Here is an 18805-nt window from a genome sequence, read left to right as displayed (position 1 = left end):
TTCGGGTTGAATAAATTTAACTAAGTTTCAAAAAAAAATGTTTAATTCTCTTTGGCTCATTTCCTTACATGGGAGTTCATTTTAACCATTTAAATTATAAATATAAATATACGAGACATGTTTTCTGAAATGATTTACTTGACACAAAAATAGGATCGTAAATGAGCTACACGCTCATGAATATTTCAGTGTTCGGTGAATATAAAATACAATTTTAATGCTCAGTTTATAAATAAGCTAAACTTGAACATACTCGGAAGTATATATTGGGGGACGGGGAGCCGACACACATTTTAATGCTCATTTATAGCATATTTGTATAAATTATTTTAATTTCTTTTTTTTTCTGAATAAAAATTTGATATTTGAATTTAATACAAAAAAAGAAATTTTTAAAAAATAAATTCTGGAATCATATTGTTTATTCACCTTAAAATACGTATCGAATATTGAAAAAAATTGTATACAATTGAATGAGACAAAGAAAGTATTATTATTTGGTTCGAAAGTTCGTCGACAAGTTCGATTATATCCGTGAGTTATCGGCGAATAACTTTTTTCTAGACATAAAAAATATATTTTGATTCCGCAAAACAAAATATGAAAGAGCCCTGACAAGTGTGACTAGGCAAGGCTTAAAAAACAGGACATTTATTAGCCGGAAAATCAGAGAGTAGTTTGTGCAGACGATAGAGACTGAAAAAAAACATGACGGTGGGCGCAAGCATTTCCATAGAAGACAACGGCAACCTTAAAGTACTAGGTAACACTATTCTCACCAACCTTGACAATAACGATGTCTTTATTACCCCTGCCGTCGCTGATCATCCTACCAATGCTGCTTTCATCGGAGTTCGTTCCGATCATGTCGGTAGTCAACGTGTCTTCTCCCTCGGTAAACTTGAGTATGTTCTTTCAAACTTGTTATTTTAATACAGAGTTTTGATTTATTAACTGTTTGATCTTGTAAAAATTGAAACTTGGTTTTTAAAAATGCAGAGGGTTGAGATTTATGTGTGTTTTTCGGTTCAAGATGTGGTGGATGACGCAAAGAATGGGTAGTTGTGGTAAAGATGTGCCTTTTGAGACTCAGTTTTTGTTAGTTGAAGCTCAGAATGATGGCTTGGAAGATTGTGAATCAGTTTATACTGTTTTCTTGCCAATTCTTGAGGGTGATTTTAGAGCTGTGCTTCAGGGGAATCAAAATAATTACTTGGATGTTTGTTTAGAAAGTGGTATGTGACTTATCATGTGTGTGTTTGTGTGTGTTTTGTGTAGTGGTTAGATGATGAGAATGGTGGTGAATTGCAGGAGATCTAGGTGTTGATAGATTTGAAGGGAGTCATCTGGTGTTTATTGCTGGTGGATCTAACCCTTTTGATCTCATTACAAATGCAGTCAAGTATGTACTTGTTAGTTTTAGTTACTGCTACTAAGATTTGTTTTTGTTTTGCAGATTTTACCTTGTATGTGCTTCAGTTATGTTAGTCTATTAAATTTATCACTCTAGATCTTTTGGCTATTGCGTGTTATATGGATTTAATGTATCAGTTTCATGTAGTTCATTATCTATGATCTTTAGTGTCTTGCTGTCTTAGCAGTCAGCCCTCTCACTGTATTCCAAATGCAGTATGTTATGTACTTGATTTGAGGTCATATTTAAGGTCAAATGTCTCAGTTCAATACATTTTTTTCCTGATTTTCTGGAGCTACGAGTGGTCAGACATTGTGTACAATGTATTTCTGTTGTTTAATCCATTCACTTAAAAAGATGCCAATGGGTTAGTTCAATTGTATGCAGGAGCGTTGAGAGACATTTACAGACATTTTACCATCGAGAAAGAAAGACGGTATTACTATTACCTTTTCGCTTCTTTATATTTTGCTGTTTCTGGAAGGATAACGCTTTCTATATTCCTCAATTTTTTTGTTCTTTTTATAATGGTTCAGATGCCTGATATGTTGAACTGGTTTGGCTGGTGTACATGGGATGCATTTTATACTGATGTTAATGCTGAGGAGATAAAGCAGGGATTAGAGAGGTATGAAGCCAAGCAGCGTGAAGTCTTAAGTTTTCATAGTTTTAGCATCACATATGAAGTAACAGAGTAACTTGTTGCAGTTTCGAGAAAGGTGGGATTTCCCCAAAGTTCGTTATCATTGATGACGGCTGGCAATCAGTTGAAATGGACCCCACTAGCACTGAATGGAAAGCTGATAACACGGCCAAGTGAGACGGTAGTTATGAACTTCAGTCTTATGATCATATATATTAATAATCTACTAATAATACATGTATATTATTGTAGCTTTGCAAATAGGTTGACTAATATCAAGGAGAACCACAAATTTCAAAAAGATGGGAAAGAGGGCTACAGGGTGGATGATCCGGCAAAGGGATTGAGGCACATAGTTAGTTACATCAAAGAGCAACATGCTGTGAAGTACGATATATGATCAATCTAACAAATATTTAAATTGTAAGTTTATAATCTTTCTAAATGTACTTATTTTCTGCGAGTTTGCAGGTATGTCTTTATGTGGCATGCAATAACGGGTTACTGGGGAGGTGTAAAGCCAGGTGTTGCTGAACTGGAGCACTATGAATCCAAACTGGCTTTTCCCATTTCATCTCCAGGGGTCGAGTCTACTGAACCTTGCAGTGCTTTAACATGCATTACCAAAAACGGGCTAGGCCTAGTCAACCCTGACAAAGTGTTTAGCTTCTATGATGATTTGCACTCTTATCTTGCATCTGCTGGAATAAATGGTGTCAAGGTGGATGTTCAAAACATCCTTGAAACTCTTGGGACCGGCCATGGGGGGAGAGTGAAACTGACGAGAAAATACCATCAGGCATTAGAAGCATCAATTTCTAAGAATTTTCCTGGTAATGGAATCATTTCTTGCATGAGCCACAACACAGATGGTCTTTACAGGTAATAAACACATATTACATTCTTGTGTTTGTGTACATTGATGGAGAAACTATATGTGGTTTCACTATCTTCTGGAGTTTAATTCATAGTTCTTACTAAATCAATGTAGCACTAAAAGGGCTGCAGTCATTAGAGCATCAGATGACTTCTGGCCGAGAGATCCAGCATCACACACAATCCATATTGCATCGGTTGCTTACAACACCATCTTCTTAGGAGAGTTTATGCAGCCAGACTGGGATATGTTCCATGTATGTGGGAACTACTTATTTGGTAGTTTAAATGCCTTTTCTGTTCCTGTTTTGGCTAATTGTTAATTATTTAACCTTGTAGAGCTTACACCCAATGGCTGAATATCACGGGGCAGCCCGTGCAGTGGGGGGCTGTGGGATATATGTTAGGTACAGTCATTTATCATGTTAAACGTTTTCAATGTGTATATCAAAGTTGATCATAAATTAATTGAATATTCTGTACCATATGTAGTGACAAGCCTGGGCATCACGATTTTAAACTGCTGAAGAAGCTTGTACTTCCTGATGGTTCGATATTAAGGGCCAAACTTCCTGGAAGACCAACTAGGGATTGCTTGTTTTCTGATCCTACTAGGGATGGTGAGAGGTAAACACGTTCACAGAAAGGATTTTGAATATCTGTTACCTACTTTAAATATACTCATAAGTCATAATAGTGTCTGACAGCCTTTTAAAGATATGGAATCTCAACGATAACAATGGAATTGTTGGAGCCTTCAACTGTCAAGGTGCTGGATGGTGTAAGGTTGAGAAGATAAATCTCATCCATGACGTTCAACCTGGAACTGTTACTGGCACAATAAGATCTAAAGATATTGAATATATGCATAGAATTGCTAACGAGGATTGGTGCGGGGATGCCATTGTATATTCACATCGTGGTGGTAAGTTTTTGGAGGTTGAAAGTTGATATTACCTGCATTCCCTTGCATAAATATACTTGTAGAACAAAGTGAAGCTGCAGATATCATAGGTCCCTGGTTCGGTTACAATATTTGTTGTTTGATGCAGGAGACATGGTATATCTTCCAAAAGATTCATCTGTGCCTATTACTCTGAATGCGCGTGAATATGAAGTCTTTACAGTAGCTCCTGTCAAGAAACTGTCAACAGGGGGTACTTTTGCAGCTATTGGTCTGATCAACATGTTCAACTCTGGAGGAGCAATCAAAGAACTGAAGTATGAATCAGAGAAAGACGAATCTGTTAGTCTCAAAGTTCGCGGGTGTGGTACCTTTGGTGCATACGCATCAGTTGCACCTAAAAAGATAACAGCAGATGCAGATGATATAGAGTTTGAGTACGAAGAGAAGTCGGGATCTATCAAATTTACCCTGACAGAACCAGTTCAAACTTCATACCATTGGGATATCATTGTCATCTTTTGATTAGTCATTGTCATCGAGATTTCAGCTCCTGAGGCCTTCAAATCCCAGTTGTTGTTTATAAGAAAAATAATTGTATTTTTGCTTGAAATTGTGCTCCATTGGAATTTTTAGATGCAAGACAAATAAACTTTTACCTGCTAGCACTATATGATGTCTGTCTATTCTCCTGAATGGTTTGTTAGGCCTCCTATGTAATTTATGACTAATCATGTAATCTTTTAACGTATTACTCTCCCTCCCACTCATTTCTTTAAGTATATATTTTTTTCTCGTATTTAGCACACATTTTTACACTATCATATTATATAGTTCTATAACTTAATTTTTAAAATTTTGTTTTTCTGTATAAAAAATAAATATTATATTTTTATTTTAAAGAAAATAATTATATAAATTTATTTAAAGAAACCAAACTTTACGGGAGTATTAAAATACGTGTCGATCCCCGTCCCCCCAATGTAAAGAACCCGGAGGGAATAATAAATCTAAATTAAATCTGGATAAATCAATATTATAAAAAACAAAAAAAAAAGATTTCTTATTTGGAATATATTAAGTAGAAAATATTTTAATTATCTTGTTAATGATTTTATTATAAATTAACAATTGATAATTAGGCTCCCTAACCCTAATTCAAAAAAAAGAAAATGGTAAAGCCTGACTAGTCCGTAAATCAGACTGTAGTTGTGCGACTGGGAACGGTCCACGACTGAACCGGGCGGCTCAGACATAAAGCAAACCTCGGTGTGAAATTAAAACAACACAGAACATAAAGCTCTACTCCGACACGATCAAACTCAATTACTACCCTAAAACCCTGTGTTACTTGACAAAAACAGACAAAAGAAATGCTTGAAACCAGATTAATTTCTATCATAAGGAACAATTCAAAGGCCTTCTTACATCAAGCATCATCCTCGCTTTTCTCAAAGACTCGAGTTTCATCTTCATTATCTAGGGTTTCTAATGAATCCCCCCTTTTAAAACCTTCTAGATTCTTCCATTCCAAACCCGCAAATGTTCCTTCTGCTTCTTCTATTTCCTCCAAAAATCCTATTATTTACAATGGCTTTACTTCATTTCTCAAGTTTCACAAGGTATGAATTTGCTTGTTTCAATTACTCACACCTCATTCGTAATGCGCATTTCGATTATACTTAATTTCATGTTGTATGTTGTAATGTACCTTGGTGTAAACTGTAATTTACGACATGGTTCAAATGTGTTCAGCCTTATTTATTTGGTCTTCTTTTGATTACGTGTTGCGATTTTAATGCCAATTTTGTTTTATTAAGTTATATCGGGAGAGGAGTTCTACTGCGAATTTAAATTCAACATAATAGTTGTTTAAATTGGTTGGCCGAATTGTTAAGCATGAAAGTAGTAGTGCTAGGTATAATAGAATTGGTGAGCTTGGAATTTGTGACAGTATTTTGAGTCTTTTGTTTATGACCCTTTAATTTTGCATCTTCAATAAATTGCATATATTCCACATTAAAACTTGTTTAAGTGGTGTTTAAGTGGTACAAGCAGTGTTGTAAGAATCAGGAATAGGTGAAGATTGGTCCAGCTATTGATTTAGAATTAATCGCAAATCGGGGATTAATCGGAGTAAAAATCGGATATATTATAATATTTAATTATATTTAATAGATTATTATGGTTATATTAGTAATTTACTAACAAATATATATTTATTTATATCATAATTTCTATAATTCTTTATATTTCAATAGATATAGTATTTTAATTTTAATAAATAATTATATATACTACGATGAAGAAAAACTCGTAAATATTAATCGGATTTCAAAAATTGGATCGGTTGGGTACTTTGCAAGGGATTAATCGGTTAAATCGGGGATTTTTAGAACACCGGGTACAAGTGCGATTCGCTATATATCGTGCTACACTTTGCATAACAACCTTCGGGAGTCTTTGTTTTCCAGTCACCTCATTTTATATAGTATTGACATATCATGCCACAAAAAATATTGGAAAAGTGAGTGAATTTGCTTATTGAGTTGATTTTCTAAAGTTATTGATAATAGCATGCTATGTGTTTCAGGGTTTTCAACCATCAATAAGAAAGGTCTCCACTGCAACTGCAACTGCAACTGTCTGCAAGGAGAATAGTGAAGGATTAAAGTTCTTGGTTACTGCAGGACCTCATGCTAAGAAAGCAATTGGTATATGGCTTTTTGCGTCAGCTGCGTGGGTGTTTAGTATGGTTGTACTTGGAGGTGTGACAAGGTTGACTCGATCTGGTCTTTCAATGACTGAATGGAAGTTCACTGGTAGCCTCCCCCCTTTGTCAGAAGAAGATTGGTTAACTGAGTTTGAAAAGTATAAGCAATCCCCCGAGTTCAAGCGGTTAGTACAATCACCGGCCAATTCAAATGTAGTTAATATTTGTTTTTGCTGTTATTATTGTGAATATTAACCGAAATTTGCAATGTTCAAAAGTCTTTGCATCTAATACGATTATTTTAACGCCTTTTTCTAAAATTCTTGTGGGCTTAAAAGTAGCAAATGCTGTCATTTTAATCCTGGAATGGGAAAAAGATTTTAATGACCTAAAGTGTACTTTTGCTTTTTTAAAAGTGTCACTATGACATAATTTAGATTGACCACAACTTTAATGAGGATGTTTTATATAACAAGATTTGAATCTGGTGCAGTATAAATAAAGGAATGCATATGGATGACTTCAAGTTCATTTATTGGATGGAATACGCTCATCGTATGTGGGGAAGAGCACTTGGAATTATGTTTGTGCTGCCCTTTGGGTACTTTCTTCGGAAAGGATATATTACTCCTCAACTTGGACTTAGACTTTCTGGGCTTGTTGCACTTGGTGCTGGACAAGGACTAATTGGCTGGTGGATGGTGAAGAGTGGTTTAGAGGTAAGGGTCTTATATGTGTTTTCTATTAAATGACTAGGAGTGATATACAGGTAGGGCCTTATATGTATTTGCTGTTTAATGATCAAGAGTGGTCTAGAGCTAAGGCTCTTATGTGCGTTTGCTATTGAAAAATCTGCAGAAAGTTTAGTTTTTTCCCCCCTTCTTTCATTACCAGGAACCAACATCAGAATATTCTGAACCAAGAGTAAGTCCGTACCGGCTAGCAACACATCTCACCTCAGCATTTGTTATTTACTGTGGGCTCTTTTGGACTGCTCTTTCTGTTGTTATGCCTGAACCCCCTGCTGAATCAGTAGCTTGGGTGAATGGTGCTGCGAAAGTGAAGAGACTTGCGATTCCTATAAGTATTCTTGTTGGCGTAACTGCTATATCTGGAGCATTTGTTGCAGGAAATGATGCTGTATGCATTCCCCTTGCTTTATTTATTTATTTTTGGAACCCTAACAAATATATAGTGATTCTCTGAGCGTTCACCTATTTTTTTAGTACTAAGCATCTTTAGAAACATTAAATAAAAAAAATTTGTCTTTTATCAAAAGCAATTAAGGTTAAAATAATCTCCGAATTTGAGATCCACAGGGCCGTGCATTTAATACGTTCCCGAAGATGGGTGATACATGGATTCCAGATGACATCTTTAGTATGAAGCCGCTTATGCGCAACTTCTTTGAGAATACATCTACTGTACAGGTAGATTTCATGAAACCTTTGTCTTATCTAAAACTGTGTAATTTTGTTTTAAATTTTTTAATTCTTCTTTAAACAGCTTGACCACCGAATCCTTGCAAGTGCGACTTTAGTTTCTATTGGAGGCCTATGGTTGGCAACTAAAAAACTGGACATACATCCTGCAGTACGATCTTTAATCGGAAGCACCCTAGGAATGGCTGCACTTCAGGTAATATTATCAGAGATACACATTGTTATTGTGTATGTTTTGATTACGGGTCATAACGGATTCTTCATTAATTTGCCTGTGTGTCTTTGAGAGTTGAGTCATGTTAAAGTAATATTTTCTGATTGCAGGTCACTCTGGGCATATCGACTCTTCTATCTTATGTACCTGTAGGGCTAGGAAGTGCTCATCAGGCTGGTGCTCTGACTTTACTAACACTTATGATCCTGCTGAATCACACAGTACGGCGACCGTCCCTGTCACTACTTAAATCTCTACCTTCAGTTGCACGAACTTGAACATTTTGGTTTAGGCCTCGATATAGGATGTGTGCTCAAATACTAACATTTCATTATTCAAATTTTCGCATAATGTGTGCGGATGCTTTGTTTTCCATAGGGCTTGAGAAGTTATGACAGCAACCAGCAAGTCTGGTAGATGGCATCTACTCACTAAAATAGATTGTTCAGTTGAAAATTTATTTTATACATTTATAAATAATGTAAAGGTACATCTAACTACACTTGTTACTCCCCATGATTTTGGCATGCTTGGGGTAGTGAGAACACATTAGTTTTGATGGTAACCTGCAACTTTATTATTATTTTTTATTCATCCTCCAAAACAATAGTAGCATCATCATCAAATCATCATCCCCTTCTCTCCCCAAAAAAAACAGGTGTCCGGTTCGAATCCTGGCAATGGCTATTCTAGGTTTCCCAAAATTTTTTTTAAAAAAATAATCGATTGTCATGTTTTTATTTGTCGTTTCTCTATAAAATGCAATGGATGCTGCAGATGTTAATTAAAAATCTCATAAATAAAAATTTGTCATCTATAATTTTGGGAGTTATTTTGAGATTTTTTTTAGTATCCGTGATGCATTCATTTATGTTAGAGTTAAAAAATGAATTCAAAATTAAATTATAATAAAAAGTTGGAAACACCTGGTGCCCGAGACTTCAATCACTGGAAACACGAATGAGAAGGAATTTCAATTAAGAATTATATTATAATCTTGTTCATTCCCCTTAATGTAGTTGAAATCTCGTGATCTCAACTGACCAGTTTTTTAGTAATGTTGGTCTTAAACTTGTGTTTTGACTGAATTTGTTTGATATTATTCCCAACATATATATATTTTTGTCGATTGTTTTATCTCTTTTGTCTCACAACAGATGACTAGGTTATACTGCTTTTTATTTACTTTTTTGAACAATTAGGCGGGCGGTCTTGTAAGATAAGTTTGTTTAAAATGTTTTTCTATCTCAGTGTCCACAATGACATGACCTGAAGGTATATAGTACAGTACTTTCTTAGTTTTGTATAAAATAATTACGTGGAGATCATTTGTACCATAATGACTCTAATAATAACCCGTAGCTGTTGGAGTAAACTTGTATGCATGTGGCATCAGTATTCAGTACTAGTCTTGACATGGACGCACCACCATATCTCCGTGTAATCGTTTTCAAGTGAATCAATGGCTCTTATTAAGTTACTTGCTTGACTTGGATAGAACTCTGTCGTATCGTTTGCTGTTTCGCTTGCTTTTTGCTCGATGGATACACAGTTTGCTGGTGCAAATGTTGCATACCAGATTTTGACTGCTTACGTCTTTTTCAAAGGATTTCGTCCTTTGCTATTAGCCCTCATTGCGAGATAGCATCACCACTTAATTATGGTCCTGGGGTATTGTTTTCCCTTTAATTACTGCCGGCATTAAATCAATCAGACAAATGCATCTGGTTGGATTATCCTGCCTGGGTTATTCGGACTTTTAACATTGTTAAACTGTAAGCTTGCGTACTGTAAGGATATTGCATCAGGTCACACACAGCGTACTTCTTATATCATTGTTAAATATATTCCTAGGATGTGTTGAACTCGATCATTACTTAAGCATCTTTCAGGTAGAAAGAGCCATTGAGTACTTGCAACATATTGGACAAGTATGGAAGTAGAGCACAATCTCTTTCCGGAGGATCATCCCAAAGATGACGATGGGAATGTAGTAAGAACTGGTATGGAGATTAACAAAACCTTTTTTTTTTCTAAAGCCAATATATGTGTTTAGTTAAAACTCTTACTAGTCGGTTGTTGAATTTCCAATCTTCACTTCAGGAACAATATGGAGTACCATGGCCCATATTATCACAGCCGTGATAGGATCCGGGGTCCTCTCTCTTGCTTGGAGCACAGCTCAACTAGGATGGATTGGAGGTCCAGTAGCCTTGCTTTGTTTTGCCTTGGTCACTTTCGTGTCTTCTTCCCTTCTAGCCGATTGTTACAGGTCTCCCGATTCTGTGACTGGAGTGCGAAATCCATCATACATGGACGCGGTCAGAGTTAATCTTGGTAAATATAACACGTTCCATTTTAAGTTTAAGTTTCTGTCTAGTGTTCAATCTATGGCAAGTTCGCGCCCTAACTTTTTCATGTGATCATCATTCAGGAAGAAAACAAACATGGATATGTGGTTTGCTTCAGTATGTGAGTATGTATGGAACTGGTGTTGCTTATGTAATTACCACGGCAACATGTATGAGGTAATTTCATCAGATATTTGGTTTACAATTAATCAGCATAATAATACTATGTAATCTGCCCATTTTGTTGTACTTATATTGCTACAAATTCTGATGAAGAGCAATTCAAAAATCAAATTGCTACCATAAAGAGGGGCGTGATTCTCCCTGTGAGTTTGGGGTACACATTTATATGCTGGCATTCGGAGGGATTCAGATTATTATGTCTCAGATACCTGATTTCCACAACATGGCTTGGGTGTCTATTGTTGCTGCTATAATGTCTTTTTCTTACGCTTTCATTGGGCTGGCTCTTGGTTTTGCAGAAGTAATTGGTATGTTGGTTTCATTTCATCTTTAAGCATAATGTTTTACAAAAGAAAAGATTGCTAGATACATGAAAAAAATGACCATGAAATATCCCAGTGAAACTTAAAACTAGTACATGTAAAGTTGCAACCTCTTTGGAGTAGCTAGCATCAAATTTGAATATTTTTTTTTCCTATAGTTTTTTGTGTAGCACACTAACGTCTTTTGATTAACAGAGCACAGAGAAGTTAAGGGAAGCATCCATGGAGTCCCAGCTGATACCACAGCAGAGAAGTTGTTTCTAATGTTTCAGGCACTTGGCGACATAGCCTTTGCCTATCCATATGCACTAATTCTCCTAGAAATACAGGTTTTGTATCTGATTTCTTCAGAAATACTGGTATCATGACTAAATTATATACTAGTAAACAATTTCTACTGTTTTCATACCATAGTAAGATTTTTTTTGCAGAATTGCTGATAAGTAACTGCTTAAGAATTACGACTATTTTTTTTTTTTTGGAATTTAGCTACATGAAATAAGAAGTGAAATGTTTTCTGTTATTGAAAAAAATATTGGCTGTAAAATGAAGGATACTATCAAGTCTCCTCCTCCAGAGAACCAGACAATGAAGAAGGCCTCAGTCTCTGCCATTGTTGTCACAACTTTCTTCTACCTTGGTTGTGGATGCTTTGGTTATGCAGCCTTTGGAAATGATACGCCCGGAAACCTTTTGACAGGATTTGGATTCTATGAACCATTCTGGCTTGTTGACTTTGCTAATGCCTGCATTATTATACATCTCATCGGAGGATATCAGGTTCACTTTTAACCTTCATCTTCTGTTAACTAAAATTAAGCTTCTACGTACATTTATACATACTTAAAGTAAGCTTCTACGTACATTTATACATACTAATTAGCCATATGCATTTTATTTTTTGAATAGGTATTCAGTCAGCCAGTGTTTGCATTCGCAGAAAGATGGTTTAAAAGGAAGTTCCCAAATAGTGATTTTATGAACAAATTTTATGACATCAAACTCCCATTTTTACCAGCTTTTGAGTTAAGTCTGTTCAGGTTGTGTTTTCGGTCTGCATATGTTGCTACCACAACTGGGATCGGAATGGCATTCCCATATTTCAATGAAATACTCGGAGTGCTGGGGGCCTTAAACCTGTGGCCTTTGGCAGTATATTTCCCAGTAGAAATGTATTTTGTGCAGAAAAAGATTGGAGCTTGGACAAAAAAATGGGTTGTTCTTCAGTGTTTTAGCATGGTTTGCTTGCTTGTCACAATAGTGGCTTTAATTGGCTCAATTCAAGGACTCATCCGAGCAAGAACAAGCTAGTTATAGGCGTTTATTCTATTCTTAGTTTTTACTAGGGTGTCTCCGTTTAAAGTCCAGATAGTATCAGTTTGACATTATATTCAAATATTCAAAACTACGATTGCTGCTAAATTGAAGGTAGCATTGTCAAAAAAATTCGAAAAATCCGATATTCGTCCCAAAAATCCGCATTTGTATCCGAAATAAAGCGGATATTATCCGAATCTGAAACAAAACGGATATTATCCGTATTCGACTCCGACGATTGCGGATATGGATACGGATACGGTTATGATATATTCGTATCCGATAATATCCGAATCCGAAAAAATATATTTTATATTTAAATATTTAAATAATTTAAAAATATATTATATTAAATTTATAGTGTGTTTATGTGTATATATACACATATATATATATATATATATATATTAAATATTATGTTTATACAAATTTTATATACATATAGAAAAAAATCATTTGAGTTCAATAATTTAAAGTATATTGAAAAGAAAAATAAAATTATTTTTTTGAAAAATTAAAATATGATTAAATCACATTATCTCTTATTTTAATTTTTAAAAATGAATTTTTAATTTTTACTATATTTTTTCATTTTTTTAATTTTTAATATAAAATAAAAAATCTGATTGAAAATCGGATTCGAATATTATCCTTATCCGGATTGTATCCGTCGGATCCGAATTCAAATATTTTTCTCTAAATATTTCCGGATACGGATATGAATTTTTGAATTCAGATCTGGATATGGATATAGGCAGATCCGTATATGGATATAGCCAGATCCGTATCTGAATTTTCCGTTAACGCCCCTAAGTGAAGGGGGAAAAATGACCGGTACTAATGTTATTTATGGCGGTGCGGATAATATATTTATAAATTAATATATATAACACATGCATATATTTATGTATATAATATAAATATAATATAAATATTTACAATTTTTTTATAGAATACTATGTAAAAATATATATTTATATACACACTCTCCATATTTCATTAAAATATATATTAAAATAGATTTTTTTATATATTATATGTATATGTATATTATATTAAATTTTTATTTAATATACACGGAAAGTACACGACACGATTCGAATCGAATATGGGTTTCACATATGGGTACACGAAATCATTTCGGGTCGTACGTACACGAAATACGAAATTACACAATACGAAAGTACATGACACGATTGTCCGCTCTAAACACACCATAGCAAAACTGCCATAGCATAGCAAAGCAACCTGGATTTACTATCTATACTAAACGCCATTTGTAATGGCATTATTTAATTTAAGGTCCCAAAGACATTCCGAAATGTTATCTTTCTTTGTCCGTTTCCTTTAACTTGACACCTTAGAGCAACTTCAAAGAGCTCTTTGCAAGACTCTTTTAAAAACTAATAATTAATGGGCTCTTAAGTAATAATGTTTGGGCTCAATTCAACAACCCTCCTCAATAGTCTCTCTATTTCTTTTTATAATAGTTTCTGTTTCTAACGGTCACCTGCAGACATATATTATTTACACAGTAGATAATCTACTGCCTCGGTGATATTAAGCAGCATTATCGAGTTGAACTATTTCAAACAATCGTTGTTTGAAAGGCATATGTCATAACCTATTTGTTTATTCGAGGATTTAACTCAACTCAAATAAGAATGTAACAAGTAAATAGTGGATCTACTGTCAAAGAGATCTCACAAAGTAACATCTGTCAAAAGATTCGGAAACAATGTTCATCTACAGACTTGAGAAAATTAATTCACTGGAAGAAGTTCAAGAAATTGATCAAGTCTCAGTGATATAAATCAAGATTGTGGATTTAATCAAGTGACAGAGATCTTGTCAGGGTATCAGATAATTACAGGGATTTAATCTGAAGAAATCAAGTTATCAAAGTCAAGTCATGAAGAAACGTCACGGAAGTTAGTCACTCATGAACCAGACAGTACATCGAGTGTCAACATTGAAGTGGTGGAATTGATTCATAATTTTTAGTGATTTTCAGAAGAGTGATTGATGTTCAAGAGTAGTATTAATTCTCTATTAATTAATTAAGTCATATAATTTAATTAAGAAAATAAATTATATCTGCAAAGATTAATTTATTGATTAATTGAATTAATTAATTAATTAATTTCGAATTAATATTATTGATTTTCAGAAGTGTAATTGAATTAAAATCAGTTTTAATTCAATAAGACAATTAAACTTGAACTGGCATGACAATCCAGATTGTCATATCGATTGTCATGCCAGGTCATTTCTAATTGCCTCACCGAAAGTTCTACTGGCTGTGGGATTGTCTTACTAGTTCAGGAGATTGTCATACCGAAAGTTCTACTAGCTATGGAATTGTCTTGCTAGCTCAAGTGATTGTCTCACCGATTGTCATGCTAGTTCAAAAGATTGTCTCACCGAAAGTCATGTCAATTCTCAGATAGTCATGCTAGTTCAATTGATTATGTTGATTGAATTATTAAAAAGACAAGCAGAAGAAGACATTCAAAACATTCAACCAACCAAGAACACAGCAGCCGCAGAAGAAATATTTTATCTCTCAACTGTACTTCAAGATTATCAATTTCTAGAAATCAAAGTTAAATCTAAACCACTAGAAATCATTCTCTTGTTCTTGTGTAACTATCTAGCGAATCAAAATCTCTAGAACTTAATCTCAAATTGCTTCTAACATTAGATCCTTTTTTATTGCAAAAATAGAAAAAGTTCATGTCGAATTTATTCTAGATTTGTGATAACTAATTTGAGATTAATCCCTTGTAAACGATACCGTTGTTGTAACACCTTTCAAGTTTAATAATAGTTTTATTTAACTTGAATTTTGTTTCACTTTTTTATTCCGCATTAAATTCGATTAAACGGTATAGTTTGTATTCAACCCCCCTTCTACAAACATATTGAGACCTAACAATTGGTATCAGAGCCTTCTGATTAACGAACAAATCAAGATCCTAGACTTTTGTGATTTTTCAACTCCTTGAATTTTTATTTATTCAAAAATTCATAATGACTTCACAAAAAGTTGGAACCGTTAAAATTTCACTATTTGATAAAGAAAATTATATTTTGTGGAAGAAGAAAATGCTCTTGTTTTTACAAGTTGCAAATCCCAAATATCTGAACTTGTTAAAGAAGGGTCCAAAAATTCTTATGGTTATTGAACCAGAGGTGATAGAAGATGATGTTGTAATTACCAAAGCTAGAACCTATGCAAAAGAGCCTGAGGATTTTACTCCTGCTGAAAAGGAAGAAGCCTCCTTGGATGCCAGCCTTCAATTAATTTTAGTTGATTCCCTTGATTCCTTGATGAACAGACATGTGATGAACTGTAAAAATTCCAAACACATCTGGGAAACTATTGAGGTGATTAATGAAGGCACATAGGAAGTTAGGGAGAACAAGTTAGAGATCCTAACCTCTGAATATGAACATTTTAAATCCAATCCAGGAGAAGGAATTACTGAAGTGTTCGAGAGGTACAATACATTGATCAACAACCTGAACATAAATGGAAAATATTATTCAATCAGGGAGATCAACAAAAAGTTCCTTTTAACACTTCCAACTCATCTTGAACATAGAATCACTGCCATAAGAGAAGCTAGAGATCTGAGTGAGATTTCTTTGGATAGACTCTATGGTGTGTTAAAAACCTATGAGTTGGAGCAGATTCAGCAAAAGGAAGTCTACGGGAAAGGTAGAGTGGTCAACACGTCTACTGCTCTAGTAGCTGAAGGTCAACAACAACAACCACAATCTCAACAGTCAGAGAGAATGGTACAATCTTCCAAGGCTGAGGAAAATGTGTTAGTAGCAGAATATGATCCTCCTACTACAAATCAATCCGGTGATGATTTTTACTCCTTGGAAGAGCTGGAGAAATTGGAAGATGAGTCAATGGCCCAAATTGTCAAGAGATTCTCCAATGTCAGATTCAAGAGAAATCCCAAGTTCAAGTACAAGTCCAACTACAACAGATTCCAGAAAGGTGGATCTTCATCCTCTAACACCAGCAGTGGTGGATACAAAACAGGGATGGTTGATCGGAGCACCATTCGATGCTTTAACTGCAATGAGTTGGGACACTTTGCCACAGAATGCAGGAAGCCAAAGCAAGTAAGGAAGAACTCTTATGATTCAAATCAGAAGGGTAACTCTGAAAGGGCTTATCTGGCAAAGAGAAGAAGCTGGGATGATACTGATAGTGAAGATGAAGAAGTTGGGAATCTTGCTCTTATGGCTATTGATGGAAATACTTCATCGTCAAGAAAAGAGGTAAAATTTATTGATGCTGAATTAGTTTATCATCTAGGAGGTTCTTTAGATTGTGCTAGTCGTGATGATGAACTGTTAAGTCAGCAGATCAAAGACCTTGAGAAAGAGGTCAATGAATTAAGACTTGTGCACATTAATCAAGACAAATTAAAAGAACAAATATCTTTTCTAGAGAATAGAGTTAACTGTTATAGACAACTCGAAACTATTCTCAAAGACAAGATCACCGGTCTTGAGATCAAGGTTAAAGCTTACTTTAATTCTTGTTCGAAGGCTAAAGAGTTCTACAGTAAGCAAGCTGTTAATCAAACATCTGGAATAGGTTTTGATTACAATGTTGCTATTGGAGAATTAGACATAAACTCCCCTCCTCATGTCTGTGCTAAAGGTAGGGAAGTACCACATGTGCTTAAGGGTGTTGATAAACCCCTCTATAAAGGATCAATTGCTGAACCATTTGATGAGGCCTCCTTTATTATTCAAGAAGAAATACGTACTGAAGATCGTGCTAATGAGAAGGTTGTTTCCAAGTCAAGTGTGTCGAAAGTTCCAGTCAAAGTTATGAAAGCAACTGAGACTAACTCAGACACACATGAGTTGGATAATAAAAATGCCATGTCTACCATGCATAATTTGCCTGTTGTTAATCCCTCTCATAAAGTATGTGGTGTTCCTAATTGTATGTCTTGTGCTTTTAATTTGATATGTGCTTATTTTAATGGTAAGCATGTTTTTAGTGATAAGACTACTCCTCGTCAGCATGTGAATAATAGGAAGCATGATAGGTCTAAGACTGCTAGTCCTCCTAAGGCTAGAAAGGAGACATTTGTGCCTAAGCCTAAACAGAAATTTGTTAAGGCTTTTTATAAGGTCAAATGTCCAGTCATTGAGAAAGTTGAGAACATTAAAATTAAGAATGTTGTTTTGCCTGACAAAGGTCAATTCTACAAGTATGCCGGACCCAACCAAGTTTGGGTTCCGAAGAAGGTCTAATCCATTTGTATTGCAGGGCATTAAACAGGTGGAACCGTAGTGTGGATTCTTGACAGCGGATCGTCAAGACATATGACCGGAGATAGAGCCCTGCTATCAAATGTGGTTGAGAAAGCTGGTTCAGTGGTTACCTTTGGAGATAACAGCAAAGGTTTAACTGAGGGATATGGCTGTTTGTAAGCTGGTAATGTTATCATTGAACTTGTAAATATTTTCTGTATTTTTGCTATATTAATATAAGTTTTTATTTGTACATTCTGTAATTATAAATATTGTTTGAGATATTACAGTTGTTAGGAGTTAACAATTGTATGTTATATGAAATTGAATGCTGATATCTCTTTGATAGATATTTGGTATTTAATTCATTGATATTTTTTTTATTAATTATATTAAATAATATGCAACATAATTATTGGTATCTAAAGTACTTGGCAAGTATCGGTCAATGATATATTGTTAATATTTTGTTGCAGATAGTTGTGAGATTTTAAGTTCTAGTGAACTTATATAAGTTGTTATATCTGAAAGATTCACTATAATTTGAAATCAGCAGCATAGTCATTCTTATTAATATTATTTTTTAATAAACAATGTTGTTGATTATAATTTTATTAAGATAGATTATGGAGCTTTTGACATGAATGAGAATTATTTAGACTTTACCCTTAGTGATCAATGCTTTAACAAAAACTCATTCATATTGAAAGTCAAAATCTTTCTTTCTCTTCTTAATACTGCTAGGTCATCAGTCCGTGTCTAATCAAAATCATTTATCTTTTTAGGCATAAAAACAGACTTGTGCACTCGAACAGTTTTAGGAGAAAATCAAACTTCTTTCAACATTAGTGATTTCTTATTTCATTGAAAATCTTTTGAAGTCACTATTGTACATCATCTCTCTCAAAAGATTAAATGTATAATTTTCATTCATTATAGATCTTAAGTACATTTTATCTCTATATTGCCATATGTTCTATGATACAGGTTCAGCCTCCAATGACCTTCTTTCATTGACAGTCATGAGGTTGAAAACCCACAACATCTATCCCAGACTATAAAGACAAACATAAAAACAGAACCAACCAACACTCTCTTACCACAAAAATGTAGTATGAATGAGCGTGAGG

At 34.5% G+C, this 18805-nt stretch overlaps 3 protein-coding genes across 5 annotated transcripts; all 3 read left to right on the top strand.

The window, feature by feature from the left end:
- Positions 1-579: 579 nt before the first annotated feature.
- Positions 580-4508, top strand: LOC141713360 (putative galactinol--sucrose galactosyltransferase 1). Its single transcript, XM_074516733.1, has 13 exons — positions 580-905; positions 1000-1235; positions 1312-1402; positions 1802-1850; positions 1951-2042; positions 2123-2230; positions 2310-2444; positions 2529-2939; positions 3049-3190; positions 3273-3340; positions 3426-3560; positions 3641-3858; positions 3986-4508. Exons 1-13 carry the CDS (start codon positions 709-711, stop codon positions 4360-4362), a joined length of 2259 nt encoding a protein of 752 aa, XP_074372834.1. The 5' UTR covers positions 580-708; the 3' UTR covers positions 4363-4508.
- Positions 4509-5073: 565 nt separating this feature from the next.
- LOC141713361 (heme A synthase COX15) lies at positions 5074-8796 on the top strand. Its single transcript, XM_074516734.1, has 7 exons — positions 5074-5459; positions 6431-6735; positions 7044-7269; positions 7445-7690; positions 7870-7980; positions 8057-8188; positions 8317-8796. Exons 1-7 carry the CDS (start codon positions 5211-5213, stop codon positions 8482-8484), a joined length of 1437 nt encoding a protein of 478 aa, XP_074372835.1. The 5' UTR covers positions 5074-5210; the 3' UTR covers positions 8485-8796.
- Positions 8797-9736: 940 nt separating this feature from the next.
- On the top strand, positions 9737-12734 carry LOC141713359 (putative amino acid permease 7). 3 transcript variants are annotated; one of them, XM_074516732.1, is made up of 8 exons: positions 9737-9981; positions 10099-10209; positions 10310-10543; positions 10641-10734; positions 10834-11048; positions 11259-11392; positions 11616-11843; positions 11973-12734. In XM_074516732.1, exons 2-8 carry the CDS (start codon positions 10140-10142, stop codon positions 12372-12374), a joined length of 1377 nt encoding a protein of 458 aa, XP_074372833.1. In that variant the 5' UTR covers positions 9737-9981; positions 10099-10139; the 3' UTR covers positions 12375-12734. The 3 variants fall into 3 exon arrangements, with proteins under 3 accessions (XP_074372833.1, XP_074372832.1, XP_074372831.1); XM_074516731.1 differs by having other exon boundaries at positions 9737-10014; XM_074516730.1 differs by having other exon boundaries at positions 9737-10209.
- The last annotated feature ends 6071 nt before the right edge of the window (positions 12735-18805 follow it).

This window comes from Apium graveolens, chromosome 3, assembly GCF_009905375.1.
Source record: "Apium graveolens cultivar Ventura chromosome 3, ASM990537v1, whole genome shotgun sequence".
Lineage (NCBI taxonomy): Eukaryota > Viridiplantae > Streptophyta > Magnoliopsida > Apiales > Apiaceae > Apium > Apium graveolens.
This window is presented reverse-complemented; position numbering and strand designations above follow the sequence as displayed.

Excerpts from the sequence above, each read along its gene's own strand:
- LOC141713360 (XM_074516733.1), top strand. The coding sequence starts at position 709 with ATGACGGTGGGCGCAAGCATTTCCATAGAAGACAACGGCAACCTTAAA. Across the intron at positions 2,445-2,528 it reads AAAGAGCAACATGCTGTGAA|GTATGTCTTTATGTGGCATG; the intron begins GTACGATATATG and ends GCGAGTTTGCAG. Across the intron at positions 3,191-3,272 it reads CAGACTGGGATATGTTCCAT|AGCTTACACCCAATGGCTGA; the intron begins GTATGTGGGAAC and ends TTAACCTTGTAG.
- LOC141713361 (XM_074516734.1), top strand. The coding sequence starts at position 5,211 with ATGCTTGAAACCAGATTAATTTCTATCATAAGGAACAATTCAAAGGCC. Across the intron at positions 7,981-8,056 it reads AGAATACATCTACTGTACAG|CTTGACCACCGAATCCTTGC; the intron begins GTAGATTTCATG and ends TTCTTTAAACAG. Across the intron at positions 8,189-8,316 it reads TAGGAATGGCTGCACTTCAG|GTCACTCTGGGCATATCGAC; the intron begins GTAATATTATCA and ends TTCTGATTGCAG.
- LOC141713359 (XM_074516732.1), top strand. The coding sequence starts at position 10,140 with ATGGAAGTAGAGCACAATCTCTTTCCGGAGGATCATCCCAAAGATGAC. Across the intron at positions 10,544-10,640 it reads CGCGGTCAGAGTTAATCTTG|GAAGAAAACAAACATGGATA; the intron begins GTAAATATAACA and ends ATCATCATTCAG. Across the intron at positions 11,049-11,258 it reads TGGTTTTGCAGAAGTAATTG|AGCACAGAGAAGTTAAGGGA; the intron begins GTATGTTGGTTT and ends TTTGATTAACAG.